Source organism: Setaria italica, chromosome V (genome assembly GCF_000263155.2).
Source record: "Setaria italica strain Yugu1 chromosome V, Setaria_italica_v2.0, whole genome shotgun sequence".
Classification (NCBI taxonomy): domain Eukaryota; kingdom Viridiplantae; phylum Streptophyta; class Magnoliopsida; order Poales; family Poaceae; genus Setaria; species Setaria italica.
This window is the reverse complement of record NC_028454.1, coordinates 36,800,702-36,823,299: the sequence shown is the minus strand read 5'-3', so window position 1 is coordinate 36,823,299 and position 22,598 is coordinate 36,800,702. Positions and strand designations below refer to the sequence as shown.

The 22,598-nt window shown below is 48.5% G+C and overlaps 2 protein-coding genes across 2 annotated transcripts; one reads left to right on the top strand and one right to left on the bottom strand.

Moving 5' to 3' along the window:
• The first annotated feature begins 2,198 nt into the window (after nucleotides 1–2,198).
• Nucleotides 2,199–6,454, top strand: LOC101769908 (serine/threonine-protein kinase HT1). The gene is made up of 12 exons (XM_004969888.3): nucleotides 2,199–2,742; nucleotides 2,993–3,067; nucleotides 3,148–3,243; nucleotides 3,458–3,543; nucleotides 3,642–3,762; nucleotides 4,577–4,656; nucleotides 4,746–4,808; nucleotides 4,936–5,054; nucleotides 5,147–5,232; nucleotides 5,474–5,595; nucleotides 5,844–5,955; nucleotides 6,063–6,454. Exons 1-12 carry the CDS (start codon nucleotides 2,383–2,385, stop codon nucleotides 6,165–6,167), a joined length of 1,425 nt encoding a protein of 474 aa, XP_004969945.1. The 5' UTR covers nucleotides 2,199–2,382; the 3' UTR covers nucleotides 6,168–6,454.
• A 1,845-nt stretch (nucleotides 6,455–8,299) lies between these two features.
• On the bottom strand, nucleotides 8,300–10,390 carry LOC101769504 (GDSL esterase/lipase At5g45670). Its single transcript, XM_004969887.2, has 4 exons — nucleotides 10,053–10,390; nucleotides 9,444–9,568; nucleotides 8,844–9,342; nucleotides 8,300–8,733 (listed from the first exon to the last, which is right to left on the bottom strand). Exons 1-4 carry the CDS (start codon nucleotides 10,384–10,386, stop codon nucleotides 8,510–8,512), a joined length of 1,182 nt encoding a protein of 393 aa, XP_004969944.2. The 5' UTR covers nucleotides 10,387–10,390; the 3' UTR covers nucleotides 8,300–8,509.
• Between the last annotated feature and the right edge of the window lie 12,208 nt (nucleotides 10,391–22,598).

Below are 22,598 nucleotides of genomic sequence, written 5' to 3'. Positions count from 1 at the left end.
AGAAGCTGTTCTTTGAAGGCTGGCAGGCACCAAAGGCATTAGTGATCTGGTCGCTGCTCGACCGGGGGTTAGCAGCGTCCGTTGGTGCGGGGTGGTCGACCTTTAAATTTTTTAACGGGCACGTATCTAACTTAGAACCTGTGATGTGTGTAGTGTTGGTGTGTGCGGTGTTTTATGGCTATATGAGCCTTTTATCTACTTTCTTGATACGTAGCTCTCCTGCGTATTCCAGAAAAATTCTGTTTATTATTGATATCTTTAGGCTGCGATTTTTAATAATTGCCTGTCATATCCAACAAGAAAATTTTAATCTTGCAACCTATTGGTGGCCAGGCCATGAAGCCTGTAAGTCACTGCTCCAATTTTCCTTTTTGGCGAAAATAAATTTCCTTCATCCACTCAAACGTGGTTTAGTGTCAGACTGTCAGCCGGGGTTAATTCAGGCTGAAGCAGGCGGCTGGGATGGCCGGGCAACCGCCCGGACCCCGGAGGAAGGAAGCCACATCCCGCATGTGGTGGCGTGACCGCGGACGCGGCCGATTCGTCGGGTACGCGCTTTCTGTTGCGTGCTTTCGTGCTGTGTTGATCTCCTGTCTGTTGTTCTTTGAAACTGCCACTGCCATCACCCTTTATGCTAGTTTGCAGTATGCTCCAACTCCAAGCAAAGTCAGCCAATGCTACCATAGCATGCATGAAGCAATTAGAAAGAAGCTGCAGCCTGCAGCTCGAAAATGTTCGCGCGACTAGATCAGCCATCGGCGATGGCGCCCTTTCAGCCCTGGAGAGGGTAGCTAGCTAGCTGGCTATGTGATCCCTCCTGTTTCAGGAGGCGCGATGGCCTGTGTCCAGCGGCATGATGCGTACCGTCGGCAGTAATATTCTTGGCGAGATGCCCTTCCTGATTCCGTCAAGGGTATTACACCCCTTCGTCGGGTATATTTTTTCGAAAAACTTCAGATGAGCATAGACGACGTGTAGCCAAGACATGTACTTATCTTCATTCCATTAGTAGGAGACTTGCAAAGTTCTTGTAGAATACACTGGCACAACTTGGCATTTGATATCCAGTCTGAACCGACGATTTGGACCTAGCAGCAACCGTCTGGACGCCTAGCAGCGTCCGTCATCGTCGTTCTTTTTTTTAATTTCTGCAGCCGACCAGAACCTGAACTCCCCATCCAACGTCGCTTTCAGGATCTTGCAAGCCGTTCAACGAAAAAAATATTCTCAGATGATCTAGGCTTCCATTCTAGATAACCCAAAACACGTCGGCTCTCAGATCCTGATGCTGCTGCCGCGGCCGCCGCCAAGGTATGGTTTGTTCCGCGTAGCGGTGACGAAACCGAAGGCTTGACATCATCGCCGCGGTCCTTATCCTGCCACACCTAAAAGCTCTTTATCTTAATTTGCGGCACAGCGGCGGCAAGCTGCTGGTTGCAATGTTATTGGTCGCTAATAACTGCTCTCACCTGCAGACAGATTGCAGACATCTCCAACATGTCATTTTCTATTAGCACGAGTATCCAACTTGTCTTGGAGGTGTTTGATGATGCATCACCTCAAGAACCCTGTAATCCTGAGATTTAGCTAGGCTAAGTCATGTCAGCCGCTGCCGACCTGAGAGTGACCTTTGCAAAGTGCATGTCACCCTAGCTGTTGGTGAAGTTTGGTTTGGAAAAAAAAAAGAACAAAAGAAAAGGCTGTTGGTGAAGCATCAGATGTCATGTGATCACATCGTCGTTGAATTTGAGTTCAGAACTTTGCCACTAATATAAATTGGTTGCTCAAATTTTTATTTGAGTATAAATTGGTTGCCAAATATACTTCGATGATAAATGCTTTTTTAGATTAGTCCACTCACGGTCGATGAATGGATTCTAGAGGGGGCGATTAGTCCAGTCACGGATCATGATTCACGACCTGGGCTTGCAGCATAGCACGTCAGCTCCGACCTCCTCCGAAAGAAGAGGCACAGGCAGAGGCAGCGTAGCGGCGTAGCCGGCGAAACAGAGCCAGAGCCCACGTCAACTCCGGTTGAGGCGGGGCCCAGCTGCCAGGGACTCACCGTCCGCGCGATATCCCGTGGCCGTTGTTTCCCATCGGGTTCATACCCGGGAGTTCGTTGGCTGCCTGCTGCCAGCTCAGCAGCCACCCACCCACACATGACCCACCGCACCCTACGGCCTACGCCATCAATTCCCAGTGTTATTCCAGGTTCCACTCCCAAACCCCCTTCCGATTCGTTCATCGCTCGCTCGCTCGCTCGCACGCACGCGCCCGCCGCCCCCTCCCCTTCTCCTCTCTTCCGCTCTGTGAATTCCACGCCCCGTCACCCGAAAGCCTCCGATCCGATCTCCGACCCTAGCGTTGCCGTCAGTCTCCATGGAGCCGAAGCCTCCCACGCCGGCATCTGGGCCGTTGACGCCGCGGTTCAGGCTGGGGAAGCAATCGTCGCTGGCGCCCGAGTGCGGCGGCGAGGGCGGTGCCGGCACCGGCGCGGGCTCGGCGGAGGGGTCCGCCGAGGCGAACGGCGTCATGAGCTTCCAGCTGATGTACCTGGCCCACGAGGGCAACGCGGAGGGGATCCGCGAGCTCCTCGACGGCGGCGCCGACCCCAACTTCCGCGACTCCGACGGCCGCACGGCGCTGCACATCGCCGCGTGCGAGGGGCACGCCGATGTCGTCGAGCTGCTCCTCCAGCGCGGGGCGGAGGCCGCCGTCGAGGACCAATGGGGCAGCACGGTGCGGCCTGCTCAAGTTTTTGCTGTTTTTTTTAATGACTCCTTTTGCTTGCGTTGGATGAGGACCTCAAAATCCTTTTCTTAGAGGAAGATCTGGCAATAACTTCGACTTTATGTGCCAAAAAATCGTATTTCCAATGACGCAATTTATATGCTAGGCACGTGCAACATAGCATCTAGATAAAATTGTTTGTGCATATATGTTTTGTTGTGAATTGCTGCATTAGTTGAGCGTTGCTACTATCTGGCAGCCTTTGGCGGATGCAATGCATTATCAGAATCATGATGTGATCAAGATCTTGGAGAAGCATGGCTCCAAGTATAAGGTAATAAGTCACACATGTGTCGCCTCTGCCTGATGCTCTGTTTTGTTCAGGTGTTCTGAACATTCGCTTCTTTCTTGAAGATTGCTCCTATGCATGTGAACAACGTTCGTGAGGTTCCTGAATATGAGATTGATCCTTCCGAGCTTGATTTCAGTAATGGCAATGATTTGTCCAAGGTTCGTATATATATACCTTCCCTTTCCTTTCACATGAGCATTTTACGAATTGGTTGTCTCTAGCACTAATAAGCATACAATTGAACAATCAGATGCTATTGAATTATTGATTTTAGATTCTACTTCATTTATCTAAAGTTTCAAAGCTGTACTTCCACCATCAGATTTCATTGGCATTATAAATCAGTAGCTGTTGTTTCAATCTTCTTCTCAGGGCACATTTAGGAAAGCAACATGGAGGGGCATTCCAGTTGCTGTTAAGAAGCTGGACGATGATCTACTTGTGGACGAGAACAAAGTGTGCGTAGTTTCGATTTATTTCTGGCCTGTCTTGGCTTTATTTAACATTTACCTTCTTCCTCAAGCTATATTATCCTGATAGTTTGGATGTATTACAGGAGGGCATTCCGAGACGAGCTTGATGTGCTGCAACTTATACGGCATCCAAATGTAGTGCAATTTCTCGGTGCTGTGACACAAAGCAATCCAATGATGATTGTCATGGAATTTATGCATAAGGTTTGTCTTAAGAGCAATATGCTTTTAGAATCTGCATTTCTTTTTCTAAACTGAGAAGCCTATTTGATTAGTCACTATATGAAGCAATGCTGTAGCTGAACCTTCATATTATTCTAGTTAGGGCAGTCCTAACCCAAGACACTAGCCATAGTTTCCATAAGCTCCACATCATCAAGAAACTAGTACTAGACCCATAGTTTCCATAAGCTCCACATCATCAAGAAACTAGTACTGGACACTACTCTTCCAATGCAAACACCACTATTCCATACTTGAATTTTATACTACTCATCTCTCATTATGTCTTGGATGGTGTGTAGAAACTAGGTCTCGTGCAAGACCTGGTATCCTTCTCTTTCTTCATTTACTCCCTTGCCACATCATCCTTTATCCTAGGTGGTAGCTCATTTAATTCTATGGACACCATCCTAGTCATTGGGTTGGGACTGCCCTTATCTGGCCATGTATCTCATGTTTAATGTCTTTTTACTCAATTGATGATATTTGATGACCTTGTTAAAGTTTCTTAATGAGTTGTGGTTATATTTGACTGACTGACTATGTGAAATAAGTTTTTACCATGTAGTAGCAGCTTCTTTCATTGTGACAATGTTTGGCCAGCAATAGATCAGTGCAAATTATCAATTCCTATTTCGTTCAACTTTGTGATCTTTGTTATACTAAAATAGCTTATATGCTATATGTTGACTTTCCTAACTACTCCTTCCGTGCCATAATTTCTGTAACATGGAGTTCGGAATCCAACTTTATGTCATTCATGGGTGGTTGAGAATAATCAAAATGTTTATTTCAGGGTGATTTGCGCACTCACTTGAATAAGAAAGGAGCTCTGCCACCATCATATGCAGTGAAGTTAGCTCTTGATATTGCAAGGTTTGCCAGCCATAACCTGGATATGAGATAAACTCTCTAGGACTACTGTGTTTCGTTGTTAACCCATGTGCCTTTGTGAATTGTAACAGAGGAATGAGTTACTTACATGAGCATAAACCTCAAGCGATCATCCATCGTGACCTTGAGCCTTCGTGAGTACTTTGTGGTTACTTTCTTTTTAAGTGAAAATTGCTTGCGTCTTTCTCTGCACACCCCATGAGGTGCTTAAGTACTTGGTTTGTTAAAAAGACTTTATATGCCCATTGTATAAGCTAACAGGAATATATTGAGGGATGACACTGGACATCTGAAGGTGGCAGATTTTGATTTGTGTAAAATGCTAAAATGGAGAAGAAAAGTTAGAGAAGAGAAAGCAGTAACTTCTCCAGGCAATGCTTGTAAGTGGACTTTATCATTCAACACGTTAAATTAGTGCTGACCTTTGCCCCCTTTTGCCTTCTTTATCAACTGTTAATTATATATGTCACAGGTAGGTATGTGGCTCCAGAAGTCCTGCGAAATGAAGAGTATGATACCAAAGTGGATGTATTCTCATTCGCTTTGATACTTCAGGAGGTAAGTTTTGATATATAACATTGTGCATTTCTCTCCCACGCAGTAGGTTATGCATTTCTGTGTTTTCTAAAATCTAAATATTGCTACCGTCATATTTATATGGTAGTGGGCATTGTTATGAAGTTTTCTGCTAGTATCTTTATTTGATTAACACTGTTGTTTTTTTAAACATAAGAACGACACTTCAGCACCAAAATCACCCATATGGTCATTATGTTCATAGTGTTCTTAACTTTTGCAGATGATTGAAGGGTGTCTTCCTTATTATGATAAGAGAAATGATGAAATCGAGAAGGCACACAATTCTAAAGAAAGGCCGCCTTTTAGAGCTCCTCCAAAGCATTATGCTCACGGGTTAAGAGAGTAAGCACTCATTCTTTCCTCTCTTTTCTCCTACAGTGGCAATTACTAACTCCATTAGAGCATTAGTGTGGCTTGCTTTGCATTCTGAACTTTTAGCAAACATGTTTCTGCAAACGATGCTAAATCTGACTACTTGTATGTGTGAAATTTAATGTGTTCTATTTCCTCCATGTGCCGTTATAGTTGGTGAATTTGTTCTTGAAAATTTAATTCTGACGTGTTTGCCTGTCCTTTTGACACCAATTCAGGTTGATTGAGCAGTGCTGGAGTGAAAATCCTGCGCACCGGCCTGATTTTAGAGAAATCATCAACCGGTTGTCTGCTATCCAAAATGAGATAGCTCAAAGAAACCGTTGGAAGGTAACAGTTCATGCCTTTTCATTGTGTTCTGAGTGCCCTGTGATAGCATAAGGTGGATTGTTCTAGCAAGAAATGTTCTTATATTCGTCAGTGTTGTGTATGAACAGGTGAGACCTCTCAGATGTTTCCTGAGCTTTGAAGGAATGTGGAAGAAAGATCGCAATGAGGGCAGCACCACCCGTTCATCACGTTCGTCAAGATCCAATTTTTAACCCCCAGCAAGCTGTTAATTTCATTTAGAGGATCATATTGATGATTGCTAGAAAATATACTCAACTGTATATCATATCTTTGTGCTCTGAACTTCTGAAAATGGATGTTTTGTAACTGGTTGATTCTCAGCTGATCATAGTTGTATATCAGACTTTTATCCCTGGGCCCTGAAAGAAGGATTCTTTGGCACTGGCCCCAGCCTCATGTACAGATTGTTGCCGGCATTTTGTTGTTTCTTTAATTTAATACAAATCAATAGAGCTGCTCCTGGGTTGGTGCAATACAATTGTTTCGGCATCTTCTATACTCCCATCCGATTAGTTTGTAAACATCTGTTACTTTTTGCTAACATCAAAATGTTTGTCACCGTTAGCTTTTAGCCATTTGGTCATTTGTCTTGTTGAAAAGATTATGTGGATACTTCTTTTTGTCCGTTTTATTGTTATAGGTATATATTTGCACAAAGTTTTTTTCAGTGAAACACATGGTCAGTGGTCAAAAGTCAAAGGTAACCAATATTTAGGAACAGAGGGAACACTTGTGGAGTATGTGCAAGGTTGGACCGTTGTTTGAGACAATGTTCTTCATTTCTCTTAACAGCTTTGATATTTGAAATTACTGCAACTCCCTCCGTTTCAAATTGTAGACCGTTTTATTTTTTCTAAGTGCATATATTATTATGAGCAAATTACCTCAGTACTACAGAAATTTTGATGACTTCCTTGTGTGCCATAAAGAATTTTGAATTGCCCTTAGTACCATAGAAATTTTGATTTATCCCTTATATGACATTTTTGTTAGGGTTACATTTATTTTTGACGTTACCCGGGTGGAAGATGCATTGATATTAGGTGAAATGCTATTTTTGCCCTTGTTACATTAAGCAAAGGGCTTATTAGAGGAAAACCTTATCTCTTCTGATCACGTGCTCCCCCATCCTCTCGTCTTACCCCTTCCCGTCCAATCAACTGGAGCCGCGGGGCGCCGGTGATGCGGCCCCCATGGTCCCCTCGCGACCCTCCTGCACCGCCCCTTCATGCATAGTGTCATGAGAGTTGCATGATTTGTGAGGAGAAACTTATGATATGTGCCTTTGTGATGAGAGACTTATACTCATATGGCTTATCTGATATACTCCTATTATTTTGGTATGTATGTCATGGTGGCAAAATTGGTCTGTATGATACTCATTTGTGATGAGAAAACTAATGCTCATGTTTAATGATTAATATGTTATTTATCTGGCCTATATGTTAATACATCAATTTTTGAGTTGTATGTGATATACGTGATGGCCTGTGTTGTCTCTATATGTATTTACTTGGTCTACTTCATCTGAATATGGCATGTAAGGGAAATGGCTAAATTTTACTTCGTTCTATTGGAGGGGTAAATGAATCTTCTCTATGTCTGTTTAACTGTACCATAACAGCTTATGGATGGAAATGGCATACAAGGGATAAATCAAAATTTCTATGGCACTAAGGGCAGTTCAAAAATTTTTGTGGCACGCACGGAAGCCATCAAAATTTGTGGCACTGAGAGAATTTGCTCTATTAGTAAAAACTATGTAACTAAAAAAGCTAAGACGAGCTACAATTTGGAACGGAGGGAGTACATTGATTTCAATGGTACCTGTTTAACATCACTTCTGCCACCTCCATTGTTATTGGTGAGACTAGGATTTAGGCTGGGTGTGTGGGGGGGAGGGGGGGGGCAGTGAGATGTGAGGCTGGTGTTGAGGAAGCCGCAGGAGATGGGCAGACGGGGACGAACAAGCACAGGAGAGAGTGAAATTGCGAGACAACACTTTGAATCAGAAGTTGAAAATGATGTATTAACAGTTGGAACACGATTTGGACACCTAAATAATTAGATCAACATAGAGGAGCTAGATGATTTTTCATCCAGAAAAAATAGGCACCCAAATTCGAGCTAGAGAGGCCTCGAACTTGGGTGATTAGAGTGCACAATCATACCTTCTACTCTAACCAGTTGAGTTAGAGCTAAGCTCACTTCCTTTAATTTGGACACCTGATATTCGTCGACTGAGATCTAAGGTGTTTTCATCGCCCTTTTGCTTGAACTGATTCACATATTTCTGAACAGTGACATTATGCCCTCGACTACATTAGCAAAACGCGAAGAAACCATGTATATATCATATTTATAGTTTGTTCAGATGCACAAATATTTATATATCTCCTTTCGAGTAGTACACACCATATAATCTCCGCACTGCAGAATCACGGCACGAGGAAGGGAAAACAGAAAAGGGAAGACACAGTAAGCTTTTGCTCATCTTGACGTGACCGACGTCTTCTAATATCAATCAATACAACTAGAGCTGAGCGAGCGTGCGCAGATCCACCGGGTGCACGTCGGACGGCAGCGCCGCGCTGTACGCCCTCCGCCCGACGAGGATGTTGGCCGCCTCCGTGGGGTGGAAGGCGTCCCAGAAGAGGTACTCGTTCCTGTTGGTGCACGGCGTCTGGAACGGCAGGCACGTCACCTGCCCGTTGTTCCTCCCCACCCCGCAGCACCCTCGGTTCGTCACCGTCAGCCCTGCACAGATCCAAAGCCCCCATTGTTGCTTTCAGTTTCAGGACACGCGCTAGGTAGCTAGCTTTCTTTTGGGGGGCAACGATCGATGTGCAAAGACGATGCATCCATACCGTGCGATCCAGGGGATCTCAGGATGTCCTCGAAGATCCCGTAGGCGTTGATGTAGGTGAAGTGCGCCCCGGGCAGCGCGTTGAACTGGTCGACGAGGGCGACGAGCCTCCGGTTGAAGATGTCGATGGCGGCGTTGATCTCGGACACGCAGGTGGCGCCGTCGGGGCTGCGCTGCGCCAGCTCGTTGGGGCTGCACCCGACCTGCCCCACTCCCATCAGCGCCACCTTCCGGGCGCCGTAGTTGTACAGGGTCCGGAGCTGCTGCGAGTACTGGCCGGCGAGCGCGTCGGCGTACTGCTCCGGCGTGTACTGCTGGCTGGTGGAGTAGACGGCCGGCATGAAGTAGTTGTTGAGGTAGTCGTTGCTGCCCATGCCCACCGTGAAGATGCACTGGCTCAGGTGGTTCGCCGCCGAGTCCTCGTCGCCCAGGATGCTCACCAGCTGCTGCACCGCCGCCTGGTAATTCTGGAGCTGCCCACCGAAGCTGATCCGTTGGCCCTGCAGATTCACGAACCCATCGACATGGTGAGCTTCAGGTTAATGCGTAGCGTGATCATTGATCTTTCAAGAGTTAGGATGAAAAACATATGGTTACGCACCAGTTGCTGGCCGGTCTCGTCCCTGATCCCGGCTGCAGCGGAGGCGAAGTTGACGCCGGTGAGGAGCTGGTCGTTGCTAGCGCCGGCGTACGCGGGGATGTAATCGTCGAAGCCCAGAAGCCGAGCTGAAAAAATGACACATGAATACATGATGCGCGTGTAAGTACTTGCTTCGACTGTTATTTCAGATCATAGTGACTACTAATATCAATTTATCTGTCAGTGAGCACTACTGATTGTAATTCGTCGGTTTCGGTTGCTCCCAATGAATTTAGTTTCTAGTGTAAGAATTTCTGCACAGACTACGAGTGGTTCCAATCGAAGGGAACGTCGGCATCAGCCATCGATCGTCCCATCAGGCCATCATACGGCGGAGGGGACCAGCTTCGTCTACAAAGCGTCAAGGCCTCGGTGGACTTGTCGCCATCGTGGCACTCAGATTGGCATGACATCATCTGATGAACGGACACTACTTCATTCAAAGCGTGATATTGGTGTCAAGGGATACGGGATGCCCGACACACCTAAAAATCTCTCCTGACCCAGGAAGCTAATGTCGGTGTTATAATCACCAAGAAAGCAGAGAGTATTTTGAGCTTAGTAGCTTACATATAGCATCGACGGTGGTGAGGCCGTTGCTGAACCGACCGGTCGCGCCGCCGGGGAAGTCGATGCCGTAGGGCGGGTAGTTTGCCCGCGCCAGCGACGCGATGTCGTTGTTGTTGCCGTTGTCCACGAGCGAGTCCCCGAACACGAAGTAGCACGGCACCTGGGGCTCGGCCCGGACCACCACCACGGCGACGGTGGCCAGGACGAGGAGCAGCGCCGGCTGCATCCACCGCATTGCAGCTGTGCGCCCCATCCTTTTAGCTAGCTGAGCTTTCTCCTTGATCGGCCGCGGCGGATTGAATATAATGGCAGACCGTTCGGCAGGCCGACACATTCGAGCCCTCCTTACTTATAGGGCAGGTTGCTAGAAGCGCCCCTAGGTAGATGAGCAGCATGTGGGTAGGACCCTGCAGGAGGGAGTGCGTGGAGAGAAGAGAGAACAGTTTCGGTGTGGCCGGCGTCCATGTTGGCGAGCTCTCTGCATGCATGTGCGCGTGCATTGGTGATGGTTGGAGCAGTCACGGTTGGGTCTCAGATTCTCAGGGCCGACGCGGGGTCGTCCTGATCGATTGATTACCACGCGCCTGGTTCGGTGTCCCTTGCGACAGTGGTGCAGTTCGCAGAAGAGGCGCGAGTCTGCGACGACAGTAGAGATTATTCCGGGTTTACCATCTGCAGGTCAGAATGCCGGCGTGCACTCGCGGTGAATGGCAGAGGTCGGACTTGTCATACCACGCGCCGAAATAGAAGCACTGGACGAACGTCACTGGTGAACAACTGAACAAGCAGGAACATTAGGAGACTTGTTCGTGGCTCCAGGGAGTGCGTGCGGTACGGCTGAATCCCAGTGAAGAATCCTGAATAATGCAAGGTGCTGTGTGGGCTTCCTTCAGAAAAAGGTGTCGTGCGGGCAAGCCGTAGTAGGGAAATCAGAATTGGGCGTGCAACAAATCAAGGACATGTACAAGTGATGCATTTCTTTCATGAAAACGTACAGGTGATATTTGCAACCAGCACTCGCATTTTTGCTGAACCTAGCAATGCGCAACCAGGACACTTTTTTGTTTCCGTGGCACTACACGAGGGATCTAATAGCCAAATTTCAAACTGTTAGATCCGTGCACGCGTCCACTTCTTCACTCCTACTTCTTATGTGTCCCCGGTTGATCCTCGTCGTTGGCCGGATTTGTCACCTACGTTCATCATCCACCTAACTTGCCTTCAGCAAGCCAATGCATAACGCCCAAACTTCGACATCGCCAGACGGGTAATCCTACCCTCCAACCGTCCACTGTAGCATAGCTTCGCTGTCTCGCACCCTTTCTACCATTCAGGGGCAAACTTTGCGTTCAGCTGAGTGAGGGCACATGCCCTCACTCAAAATCACCAAGCCAAATTTACTAAAATTAACCATATAAAAGCTTTATTATTTAGGTTTCTCTTGAATTACACCCTCTCAAATTTTTGCCTTGGGTCTACCCCTGCAACCACTAACCAATTGGTGGTTCTCCTTGGTCCTCCCGCGAACGGTGGCATTACCGTCATCTAACACTCTTGCCTTATGATCAGGGTTCAAAATTTCAGCAGAAATTTTGGTCTTTTCGAAGTCACTGTTTGCCTGAAATTTCGTTTTCTTTGTCGAGAGATTCATCTTTTTAGTCCAAATTTCAGCTGAAATTTCACGAAATTTGGTGTTTTCGTTGATGACCGAAAAAATTCAAAAAACAAAATCCTAATCCCTGCTTATGATCACTGTCATTGTCGGAGTGCCCTGCCATAGCTGCTTCCCTCTATGCCTCTATAGGTCCTTATTTTTGAATCCTAACACAAGGCAATATGGATGTCAACAAAGATGGAGAAAGAGAACATTGGATTGAAAGAGCAAGAAGCGAGATTAACCTCGACAACACTCGATTTTGATATAGCATTCCTGTAAGGCATCCAATGATCCAAGAATCATTCAGGGTACCTTTTTTCGCATTTACACCACAACACTACTTGCGTGATAACTTCTTTGAGGCCACTTATTGTTTGGGGCCCTAATCTGGCATCACCCGTTTCCAGACCCTGCAGCAGTTGCAGTACGACGACTCTGGTTCTACCTGTAGCACACCAAAAATGCATGCCGAAAAATGACTGAAGCGAGATATGAAGTACAAAGGTCCTACAGTGTTTCTGTCAAATCCAATTTCACGTCACAGATCCACGGTCCAGGCGCGTTAACTGGATAATTTGGAAATAGATGGGGAAAAGGGCAGCGTGGCGGCGGTCCGGCCCCAGAGACACTCCACATGCAAAGCATTGGAGACATCTCGTCACCGCCGGCTAGCCGGGCCCTGCACATCCTTGATACGTAGAGTAGATTTGACTCACTCTTTTGTTCCACGAGATTTATTGCACCGTCTTGGTAGAGATCGCTTGACCTTTTCCGCCGGCCGGCGATCGGCGTCGGCCCCGCTCTGGCAGAAGCGCGCGCGACGCGTACGTTTCACCGGCAGCTTCGGTAGTTAAGCAAAGCCCCATTGAAGGCACGGCGCGTGTGCAGAGAGAGAGAGAGGCGTTCACGGTTTGGTGGTGCGGTGTGAGGGGAGCGTAAATGCGCGCATGGAAAGCTCCCGCGCGATCCACATGCCAGCTGATCAAGGGTGTTCAGAGCGGCTGGGGATAGAGATAGCGTGGTGGCATTCAATGCATGCTGTCGTGCGGACGCGATCAACGAACCGGGCGTTGGTTGGCTGGCTCTGGCAACAAACACTTCGAACTGGCTAGCAGTGTGAACGATGGCTGCCTCACGTAGGGGATTCAGGTGTTTTTTTTTTTTTTACGGAAGGGGATTCAGGGGGTTTTTTTTGACGGAAGGGGATTTAGGTTTCTGGTTCCTGTTGGTAGTAAGTAGACGGGTAAAACGGTGATCGATCGGGTACAAGTTTTTTTAAGTACCGCATCCTAATGACTTGTTTCTGAAAAGCTGGCCGTGCGGTACGTGCAAGTTTAGCGCGTGCAGCACGGCAGCACCCATGCCCGAAGCTCACTGCAAACCATCCGAGCTCCCCGACTCCCGAGAGCTCCGGAGGGGCGACTCGAGAGGCGATAGCATGACACCCAACCACCCACCTACCCACCCAAGTTCGATCCCCGCTGGCGACGTCGGCCAGCGGTGGTGCTGAAGCCGGCCGCCCACGTCGCGCTCCCTCCTCCTCTCTCCCTCTCCACTCCCACTTCGCAAACCCTAGCACCGCCGGTCGCCTGGATCCGCCACCGGCCGCCGACTGCCGCTGGCAGATCCACCTCCCCTGAGCCCGGATCTACACATCCCTGGCGCAGGGGTCCCTTCCCCGACGATGGCCATCGCGTTCTCCCCCGCCCCCCCTCGCCGCCCGGAGGACAGGGGGCCGCGGTCAGATCCGCCCTTCCCCTTGCCACCCCTTCCGCTGCCGGAGGGCGGATAGCGAGGGGGGTTTCACCCCTCCCTGGCCGCCAGGTCCGCCGGGGGCAGGGCTCCGTGCGCCGCCACCGCGTGATCAGCCGGGTGGCTGTGCCCTCCCCCTCTTTGGTGGCTGCACCACCTTCCGCCGGGAGGGGGCGCAGGTAACTGGTTATGTGGCGGCATTCTTCGGCTCCTTGGCACCCGACAGTCCTGATGCTCCTGGTGGTGGCGGCGATTTCTAGGGAAGGAACGGGGGTAGGTGAAAGCCTTGTGCCTGCTTGCGGGTCGATGACGGCAGCACCCTCGGGCGCCGCTTCCCTTCTTGAAGGCATCATTCATTCCCCCTTTTCCTCTCCTATGGCGAGCTTCCGGGTGAAAGCCTTGACCGTGTTGGTCGGACGACAATGGCACCAGTAGCGTCGCCCCCTCCTTGAGGCGTTGTTTTGAAAACTGTTGGCGCTAGAAGTCGGTCAACCGAATCCCAGCGACCGACACACGACCCGGGAGAATCTGCTTAGCTCCTGTTCGGGTGAATGCCCTGGTGCGGTTCGCGCGGCGTGCCAGCCAATCTGACCTGTTAATTGGCAAGGAAGAATACGTATTAGATTCAATAACCGCGATCGGCTAAGTTTCCGATCGAGATAGCTTATCGGCAGATCGGCCGATTTACTGTAGTGATGAAATCGGCTATAAGACAGCACGATCCCTGTAGCCTCGTATTCAGATAAATATTAAAGCAATCGGTACAAAGCTTATGAAAACAGTACTAGGAGAAGATCTAATCGGCAACGAATGGATCTTAACAACAGAAAGTAATGAAAGCCGATACTACCGATTCCTAGCAGGATAACTGGTGATAAAAGCTAGAAAAACAGGTAAAAACCTATGAATCTAGTTGATATCGATAACTGGTGAATAAATCTAAACGAAACAACAGCGATGCGCCGGAAGTTAAAGCTTAGATATTACTCGATAAACGGAACTTACAGAATCGGCCGGAGATCAAGATGATGCAGCCCTGCCAATCCGCACGAACTCGTGAGAAGGAAAAGTGATGGCGAAGTCGCCTGCTCGAAAGTAAGTATGAAGAATAAAGTAACTTGTTGTATTGATTGATTGTTGTGTTTACAGATTTACAAAGGTAGCTATTTATAGCCCCGTACAAATAATCTTTTTAACCGACTAGAACTCTATCTCTAATTCAAACAGAAAACAAATATCTACAAGCACAATCCGTGCTAAACCAAACTACCCCACGCTTCGTGGGCTGAACTCCACCTTATCCCTCCATCTTTCCGAGCCCATACAGGCCCACCTTAGTCCACCTTCCCGATCGGCCGATTTCTCATCAGCAAAGGATTGCCGATTGGGAACCTGGCGTATTCACCCTGAAGCGAGGTAAAAGCCACTTAACCGATTCCGCACTATAGCACCTTTTGACCGATTCCCATCTGTACTCCTTCGATTTATTTCTTCCTTGGCGCCGATTCTACTGATGACGAAATCCGGCGTCAACACATGCCCCCCAGTTTCGGAGTAAAACATAATCCTTTACTTCGAAATTCTTTACAACCTCTCCTCCGAAACGGCCGCAGTGAAAATATCCTTCCGTTTCGCGGTCTCCCGGCTGATCATTGCAATTTTTTGAAACGGGCGCCCACGACGGCCACTACCCGAAAAACTCGACGCGCCGGCGTGGTGAAAAATTCCGTTTTTACCCTTCCTTCAGGCACCCTATAAATATCACTTCACCGCAACTCGTCTTCAAGCTCACATCTCTTTTCCAGCGCGCGCACCTCCTTTTTTCTTCAATCTTGCCATCGAAGTCTTCCAGTTTCAGCTCCAATCACTTCTTCCCCTTTTCCCTTCAATGGCGACTCCCTCCGGCAACTCCCCAGCACGCGATGCTCCAGGAACAATTCCTCCGGTGGAGGTAGCAACGGCCATCACTTCTTCGACAGATGCAAGGGCTTCATCAGAAATCCCAATGGCGGTTCCCTTCACAGCCCCATCATCTGCGCCAACGTCGGCGGCCACGCCGATTACTCAGAACTTTATCCCGGAGGTAAATACCGAATCCTCTCCTTATCGGCAATATTTTAGATCTATTCCTTACGTTCCTATGCCCCCTTTTCCTTTTTAGGCGGTCAGAGATAGAATTACCATTCACCTCACAGATAGTCCCGGCCTTGTTTGTCTCGGTCCCATGGGAAACCCAGATCCGGCGATTCTTATAGATTCGGAAACTGACCGGATTCCTTTCAAACGGTCCGATATGAACTTAAATCAATGGGCAAGTACTTTTAGATCCTGGCCGAATGAAACCCCTGGTTGGAGGGAATGGTACCAATGGGTGGCCGCGTCCAAGAGCGTTTCATGGGATGAGCTTAAAATCGGCCAATGCATCAACCTTTCTCTGTCGCAGATGGAGAAAAATGAGCCGCTAGTGATGGCAGCTTCCTATTTCTGGTCTGACGCCCTTAATGCATTTTTATTTGGTCATGGTCCTATGACCCCCACTCTGGCCGATGTGGTCCTCTTGACTGGCTTAGACGTATCCTCCCCTGACACGCCTTTCCAACTTCTGAACGTTCCGTCGCATCGGCTGGACACAAGAGGAATCGGCGGCTGGAAAGGCTTTATTAGTGATAACAAGAAGACCGGTACTGTTGATAACAGGGAGCACACCGCTTTCCTGATAATGTGGCTCGAAAAACACTTCTTCTGTGGAAGAGCCGCCGGCCCAACAACCAACACCCAATCTTTAGCCGAGGCACTGTCCAAAGGAAGCCACATTCCTCTCGGGAAACATCTTCTGGGCGCAGTATACCACATGCTCCATCAAATCGGCACAAAACTTTCCAAGGGAGAACCAATCGGCAACCCAGGTGGGCCTTGGTGGTTCGTTAATCTATGGTTGAACCTCTATATGAGCAGGATCACTCGGCAGCCAGTGGACCGCATGACATTTTCCAATATTGAATCGGCAGAAGACCCTACCGAGCGTCGCCGATGCATGTCTTATGGCGAAGCAGCGTCAGCTTTTCCAGGTTGTGCATATTCTGCTACAAAAGTAGCCGAGTACTTTCGGTGCTTCTACAATGGATTCAATGAGGACGCTACCATCTGGTTCCCATACCAGCGAGACATCCCAGTCTTTGAGCTCCCCTCCTGCTTTGACTCGACTTCTGGCCGGTTTGATGAGGGTCTTTATGAAGAATTGATCAAACCAGGAATTTTACCGGCCAACTTCTTCTCGGGGAAAAATGCCCCCACATATGAGTTCTACAACCCATCTACTGCTGCTCGACAATTCGGCATGGGTCAACTGCCGATACGGGTGTATTTTGCTGGCCGAATCAAGTTCAGAGAAGCGCTTAAAACCGGCCTGGATTATTGTCGGTTGCGAGACCGAATTCCGGATTCCAGTACGATCAATTTGAATGAATGGCTATTATATCCATTTGCGATCCAGCCTTTCAAGCTTTGGTGGGCCGAATGGAAGCAGTTCTTATTCTGCAATTCAGCATCGGCGTACTGCAACCTTCTGGATCCATCCAACATTGATCCTAATGCCGAGGTACTTCTGATTACTGACTGTATTCTTTTCACCTAAATTGAACACTAACGATTTCATTTCTCCTTTAGGCTGGGAATCAAGCTCCTCCCACGCACAGCCGCAGTGGTCGGCTAATAGAGAGTTATCCGTACACCACTTATCCTCTCATCGGCTATGACGCTCCATCAGTCGATATGATTGCTGGCCGATCGAAGAGAGTTCAGAAGAAGGTCATCAAGAAAACCAGTCGCCGAGTCCGGGCTCGTACGGCATCGGCGGACCCTCCTGTACCCGCATCGGCAGAAGTCTTGACTGCACCGCCCCCGGCCACACAAAGTACTGATACTCAAGCCATTACACAAGCCGGAGCGGCTGCCGCCTCACTATTGCTGGAAGCTTTACAAGTGAGTTCAAGCTTTATCACTTCCGATCTGTCAACTCGGTACTAATTCTTGTTCACTTTGTGCTTCTTAGGGTTCTTCTATGGAAATATCACAGTCAGTGACAACTCGACCGGATGCCAACACGCCCTTGCCTTCATCCGTTGAGGTACGGTACTTGTCTTATGGACTTCCTTCGGGTATTTGCATATAACATATTTAACCGATCCCTCGATGCAGACCATCAGCACACCAAGCGTTCCTCGACAACTGATTCCTTCCCAGGGAGCCGGTCCGAGCACCGTGCCGATTGTCGTAGAGTCTTCTTCATCGGATGAACCCATGACTCAGGCCACCGAACAAGATCCAACGGCTCCACAAGCGCAGCATGAGGAAATCCGTTTTAAGATGGTAAGTTTTTGAACCAGCCTCACCAGCCGATTTACTCTGTTCCCTTGCCGATTTACCCTTTTTCTTTATTCTTTTCAGGAACAGGACTCTCCCAACAACAGTCTCTTCTCCTTCGCAGTCGCTCTCTCTGATGATGAGGAGACTACTTCTCGCCAAGTTGCCTTAAGCTCCGTCCCTGACGACGTCCGGGCTAAGCTTACCAATATCCGATCCCTCCTTCAAGGGGATATCGGCCGATTGGTAGAGGATGCTTCGCCGATTCGGCAACTTTTTAGTGACGTCAGCGGACGAGTACCAGAGGAAGCAGAAGAGGCGTTGGCACCAGCGGCTTTTATTGAGTCCGTGAGGATTCCCGTTTTTAGAGCTCTTCGTCATATGGCCGACCGCGCGAAACTGGCCAAGATCCGTGAAGATGAAAATGCTTTCAAGCACCAGGCCCAGGAAGCGAATCGGCGGATCCATGTCTTGGAAGATTCACGGCCGGCGATCATTAGTGAAATAGATCGCCTCAAACGACGGAGGGCGGACCTTGCCAAAGAGATGGAACAAGTGACCAAGGCCATCAGCGCCGAAGAGAGCAGACTTCAAGAATTACCTTCGGCTATTGCCGATTTAACACGGGAGAGGCAGCGTCTTGCTCAGGAGGCTCTGAGACTTCACCGCACCGCATCGGAAGTCCCTGGATCGGCAGAAGAAGACCAACGGGTTCTTGACTCCGCCGATCAGATCCGTCGTCGGGCCATCACGGCTATCGATACCCTTTTGGGTAATCTGTAAAACGCTGACCGTTTTGTACGAACATTTACTGCCGTCTTTGACTGACCTTTCGTGATGCCTACTATTTACTACTTTCCTTATTACCGATGGGACGTGGCCTCATCAGATTTTACTGTATTCCCCCATAAATATCGACCTCGGCGCTTCCTCCCGATAACATCGATTTGGCTCCCATCTCATTTTCCCTCTTCTTCTCATCGGCGCAACCACTTTGTTATGGCTTCGTCATCGTCCTCTTCCGTCAACCAGGTGACGCTTCGCCTCCTCCTTCCAGATCTTAGGACGTGAATGCGCTTACTCATTCCCTCTCTGTTTTAGCCTCAACGCCTTAGTCCGGAACTCGTGCGCGCTATTGAGTGCCTACATTCTGAGGACCCCCTGACCCCGGAGGACAAAGTTCTGATCTTAGCTCATCAGGCGGAGCTCCAAGACCATATCACCGCAGATGCTCGGGTAGTCCTGGACGCCGTGGTGAACGAACATTGCCATATGTCTCGAGCCGTGAGGAGTCATCGCCGCGACGTTCCTGGTGGTGACATTGCTTCGACGACCTGCACGATCCTGGGTTTCCTGGAAAGGAATGGCAACCCGTGGCTTCCTGCCGATAGGGCTCGTCCGCTTCCTCGGAACCCGCGGCCTTCCACTGATGGGGCCCGCATGCTTCCTCGGCCCGTCCTTCTGGCGGCGGCGGAAGCCTCGCGCCTTCTCGTAGATCTCCCCCGTCAAGTCGAAGCGGAGAGTTCAATGAAGGCCATAGAAGAAGAATACATTCGACTCATGATAGAGTTGGGTCGGGCTGAGAGGGAGTGTAAGAAAAAGGATAATTAGTTGCTGTATTTTTTATTCTAAGGGCGACTTAGTGTTTTGTCGGCCATGTAATCGGTCGCCCGTACCGAACGAATGTAATCGGTCCGAATAAATATAATCGGCCATTATAAATATAATCGGCCGTTCCGGTCGATTTCACATGCGTCTTAAAACCGAGTCGTGTCGGTCATCTTTGACTGTGTTTATCCCTTTAGGCCCCGACCCATATACTCGGGTAGTATCTTTTTAAGTACCTCCCATTCAGAGCCCTAGTGAATTCTTCCCCCTCTGTTGTTTCCAAAATATACGCATTCCCTGGAGCGCATCTGCCGATTTTATACGGCCCTTCCCAGGTAGGAGACCATTTGCCGAATTTAGGATCTTTCGACCCGATCGGTAGTACCAACTTCCATACCAAATCTCCAGGGGAGAACTGTTTGACTTTGACCTTTTTATCGTACCACCTGGCTACTCTCTTTTTATTTTCTTCGATGCTTATTAGAGCTCTCAGTCGCTGGCCGGCCAAGTCATCAAGTTCTTCCTTCATCAGAGCCGAGTAGTCATCGGCCGACAACTGGTCCTGAAGTGAAATGCGCCTTGATCCTGCCCTTGACTCCCATGGAAGTACTGCATCGTGACCGTATACCAACTGATAGGGGGATAACTTGGTCGCCCCATGACAGGCCATTCTGTATGCCCACAGGGCTTCGGTCAAACATAGGTGCCACTTCTTCGGGCATTCTTCAATCTTCCTTTTGATCAACTTGATTATTCCTTTGTTGGAGGATTCTGCTTGACCATTGGCTTGAGCGTAATACGGAGAAGAATTTAGCAATTTGATGCCCATATCGGTCGTGAATTCCTCAAATTCTCCCGATGTGAACATTGTTCCTTGATCGGTTGTTATAGTTTGAGGGATACCGAATCGGTAGACGATATGATCCCTTACAAAATCGGCCATGATAGCCGAAGTCACAGTTCTTAGCGGGATTGCCTCCACCCATTTGGTGAAATAATCGGTGGCGACCAGAATAAACTTGTGCCCCTTGCTCGATGGTGGATAAATTTGGCCGATAAGGTCTATTCCCCACCCTCTGAACGGCCATGGTTTGATGATGGGATTCATGGCTGAGGCGGGTGTACGCTGGACATTTCCAAACTTTTGACACTCCTGACAACCCTTATAATATTTGAAACAATCTTCAAGGATCGTAGGCCAATAGTACCCATTGTTTCTGATCATCCACTTCATCTTATGTGCCGATTGATGAGCTCCGCATACCCCTTCATGGATTTCTCCCATTAGAGTCTTAGCTTCTTCTGTCCCAAGGCATTTAAGAAGAACACCATCAATCGTTCGGTAGAACAGATCATCTTCGAGCAACACGTACTTGGTAGCATGAAAGCGCACTCGTCGCTCCACCTTTTTGGACGGATCTTTTAGGTAATCGGCAATTTCCTTACGCCAATCGTCGGCTGCAAGCTCTAAGGCCATGGCGCCCGGAATCGGCCGATACCCAGATGCATGTTGAGCGAGTTTGTTTGCTTCTTCGTTGCGGTCTCTTGGGACGTGCTCGATTACTGCCGATCTGAATTCTTTCAACAGCTGCAAGCAATCTTCGTGATGGATTCGCAATATGTCATCTTTGCACTCAGCTCTTCCGGTTAGTTGATCCACAATTAGCATCGAATCTCCGAAGACCTCGACAGAATCGGCCTTGATTTCTCTCAATAGTCGTAAGCCTTTTAATACAGCTCTGTATTCCGCTTGATTGTTTGTGGCGACGGTTTCTATCGGCAGAGAAAAATCATATCTTGCCCCCCGAGGCGATATGAGGACGATGCCGATTCCCGATCCGGCTCCGCATGATGACCCATCAAAAAATAACTGCCAAGGCGCTAGTTCCACGAAGGCGATCTCCGACCCACAGTGCTGGGCAACGAAATCGGCCATGACTTGACCCTTGATGGCTTTTGCTGATTCGTATCGTAGGTCAAATTCTGATAAAGCCAAAATCCATTTACCGATTCGCCCTTTCAATATCGGCAGTGACAGCATGTATTTCACTACATCATCTTTGCATACGACTATACATTCTGCCGACAGTAGATAGTGTCTGAGTTTGGTGCACGAGAAGTAAAGACACAAACACAAACGCTCTACTGGAGGATATCTTGTTTCGGCATCCAGGAGTCTTCTACTAACGTAATAAATCACCCGTTCTTTGCCTTCAAACTCTTGGACTAGAGCCGATCCAATAGCTTTTTCATCGGCTGATAAATATAGTTTAAACGGCTTACCCGGTTGAGGGGGAACCAGGACTGGGGGCGAGACCAAGTATCGCTTGATGTCTTCTAACGCCTTGCGCTGTTCTTCTCCCCAAATAAATTCTTGGTCTGGCTTCAACTTTAGAAGTGGTGTGAACGCCTGGATCCGTCCAGATAGATTAGATATAAATCTTCTGATGAAGTTTACCTTGCCGATTAGAGACTGTAGCTCAGTTTTGTTTTGTGGGGCGACGACTTTGTTGATAGCCGCTATGGTCTTCTGATTGACTTCAATACCTCGTTCGTGCACCATGAATCCTAAGAACTGTCCGGCGGAGACGCCGAAAGCGCATTTGTTGGGATTCATCTTAAGACCATGTTTTTTGGTGCACTCCAGGACCTTTCGCAAATCGGCTAGGTGTTCTTCGTGGCTTTTGGACTTGACTACAACGTCGTCGATGTAGATCTCCACCAGGAGGCCGATGAGTTTGTGGAAAATATAGTTCATGGCCCTCTGATATGTAGCACCAGCATTCTTCAAACCGAAAGTCATCACCACCCACTCGAATAGACCAAGATGGCCTGGACATCTGAAAGCCGTTTTGGGTATATCCTCTTCGGCCATAAGTATTTGATTGTATCCGGCGTTCCCATCCATGAAGCTAATAATTTTGTGCCCCGCGGCGGCGTCGATTAGTACATCGGCCGTAGGCATGGGGTAGCCATCCATCGGTGTGGCCTGATTAAGATTTCTGAAATCAACGCAAACGCGCAGCTTTCCATTTTTCTTATACACCGGTACGATATTAGAAATCCACTCGGCGTAACGACATTGCCGAATAAATTTTGCTTCAATTAGCCGAGTTATTTCGGCTTTTATGTCTGGTAAGATTTTAGGATTGCATCGCCGTGCGGGT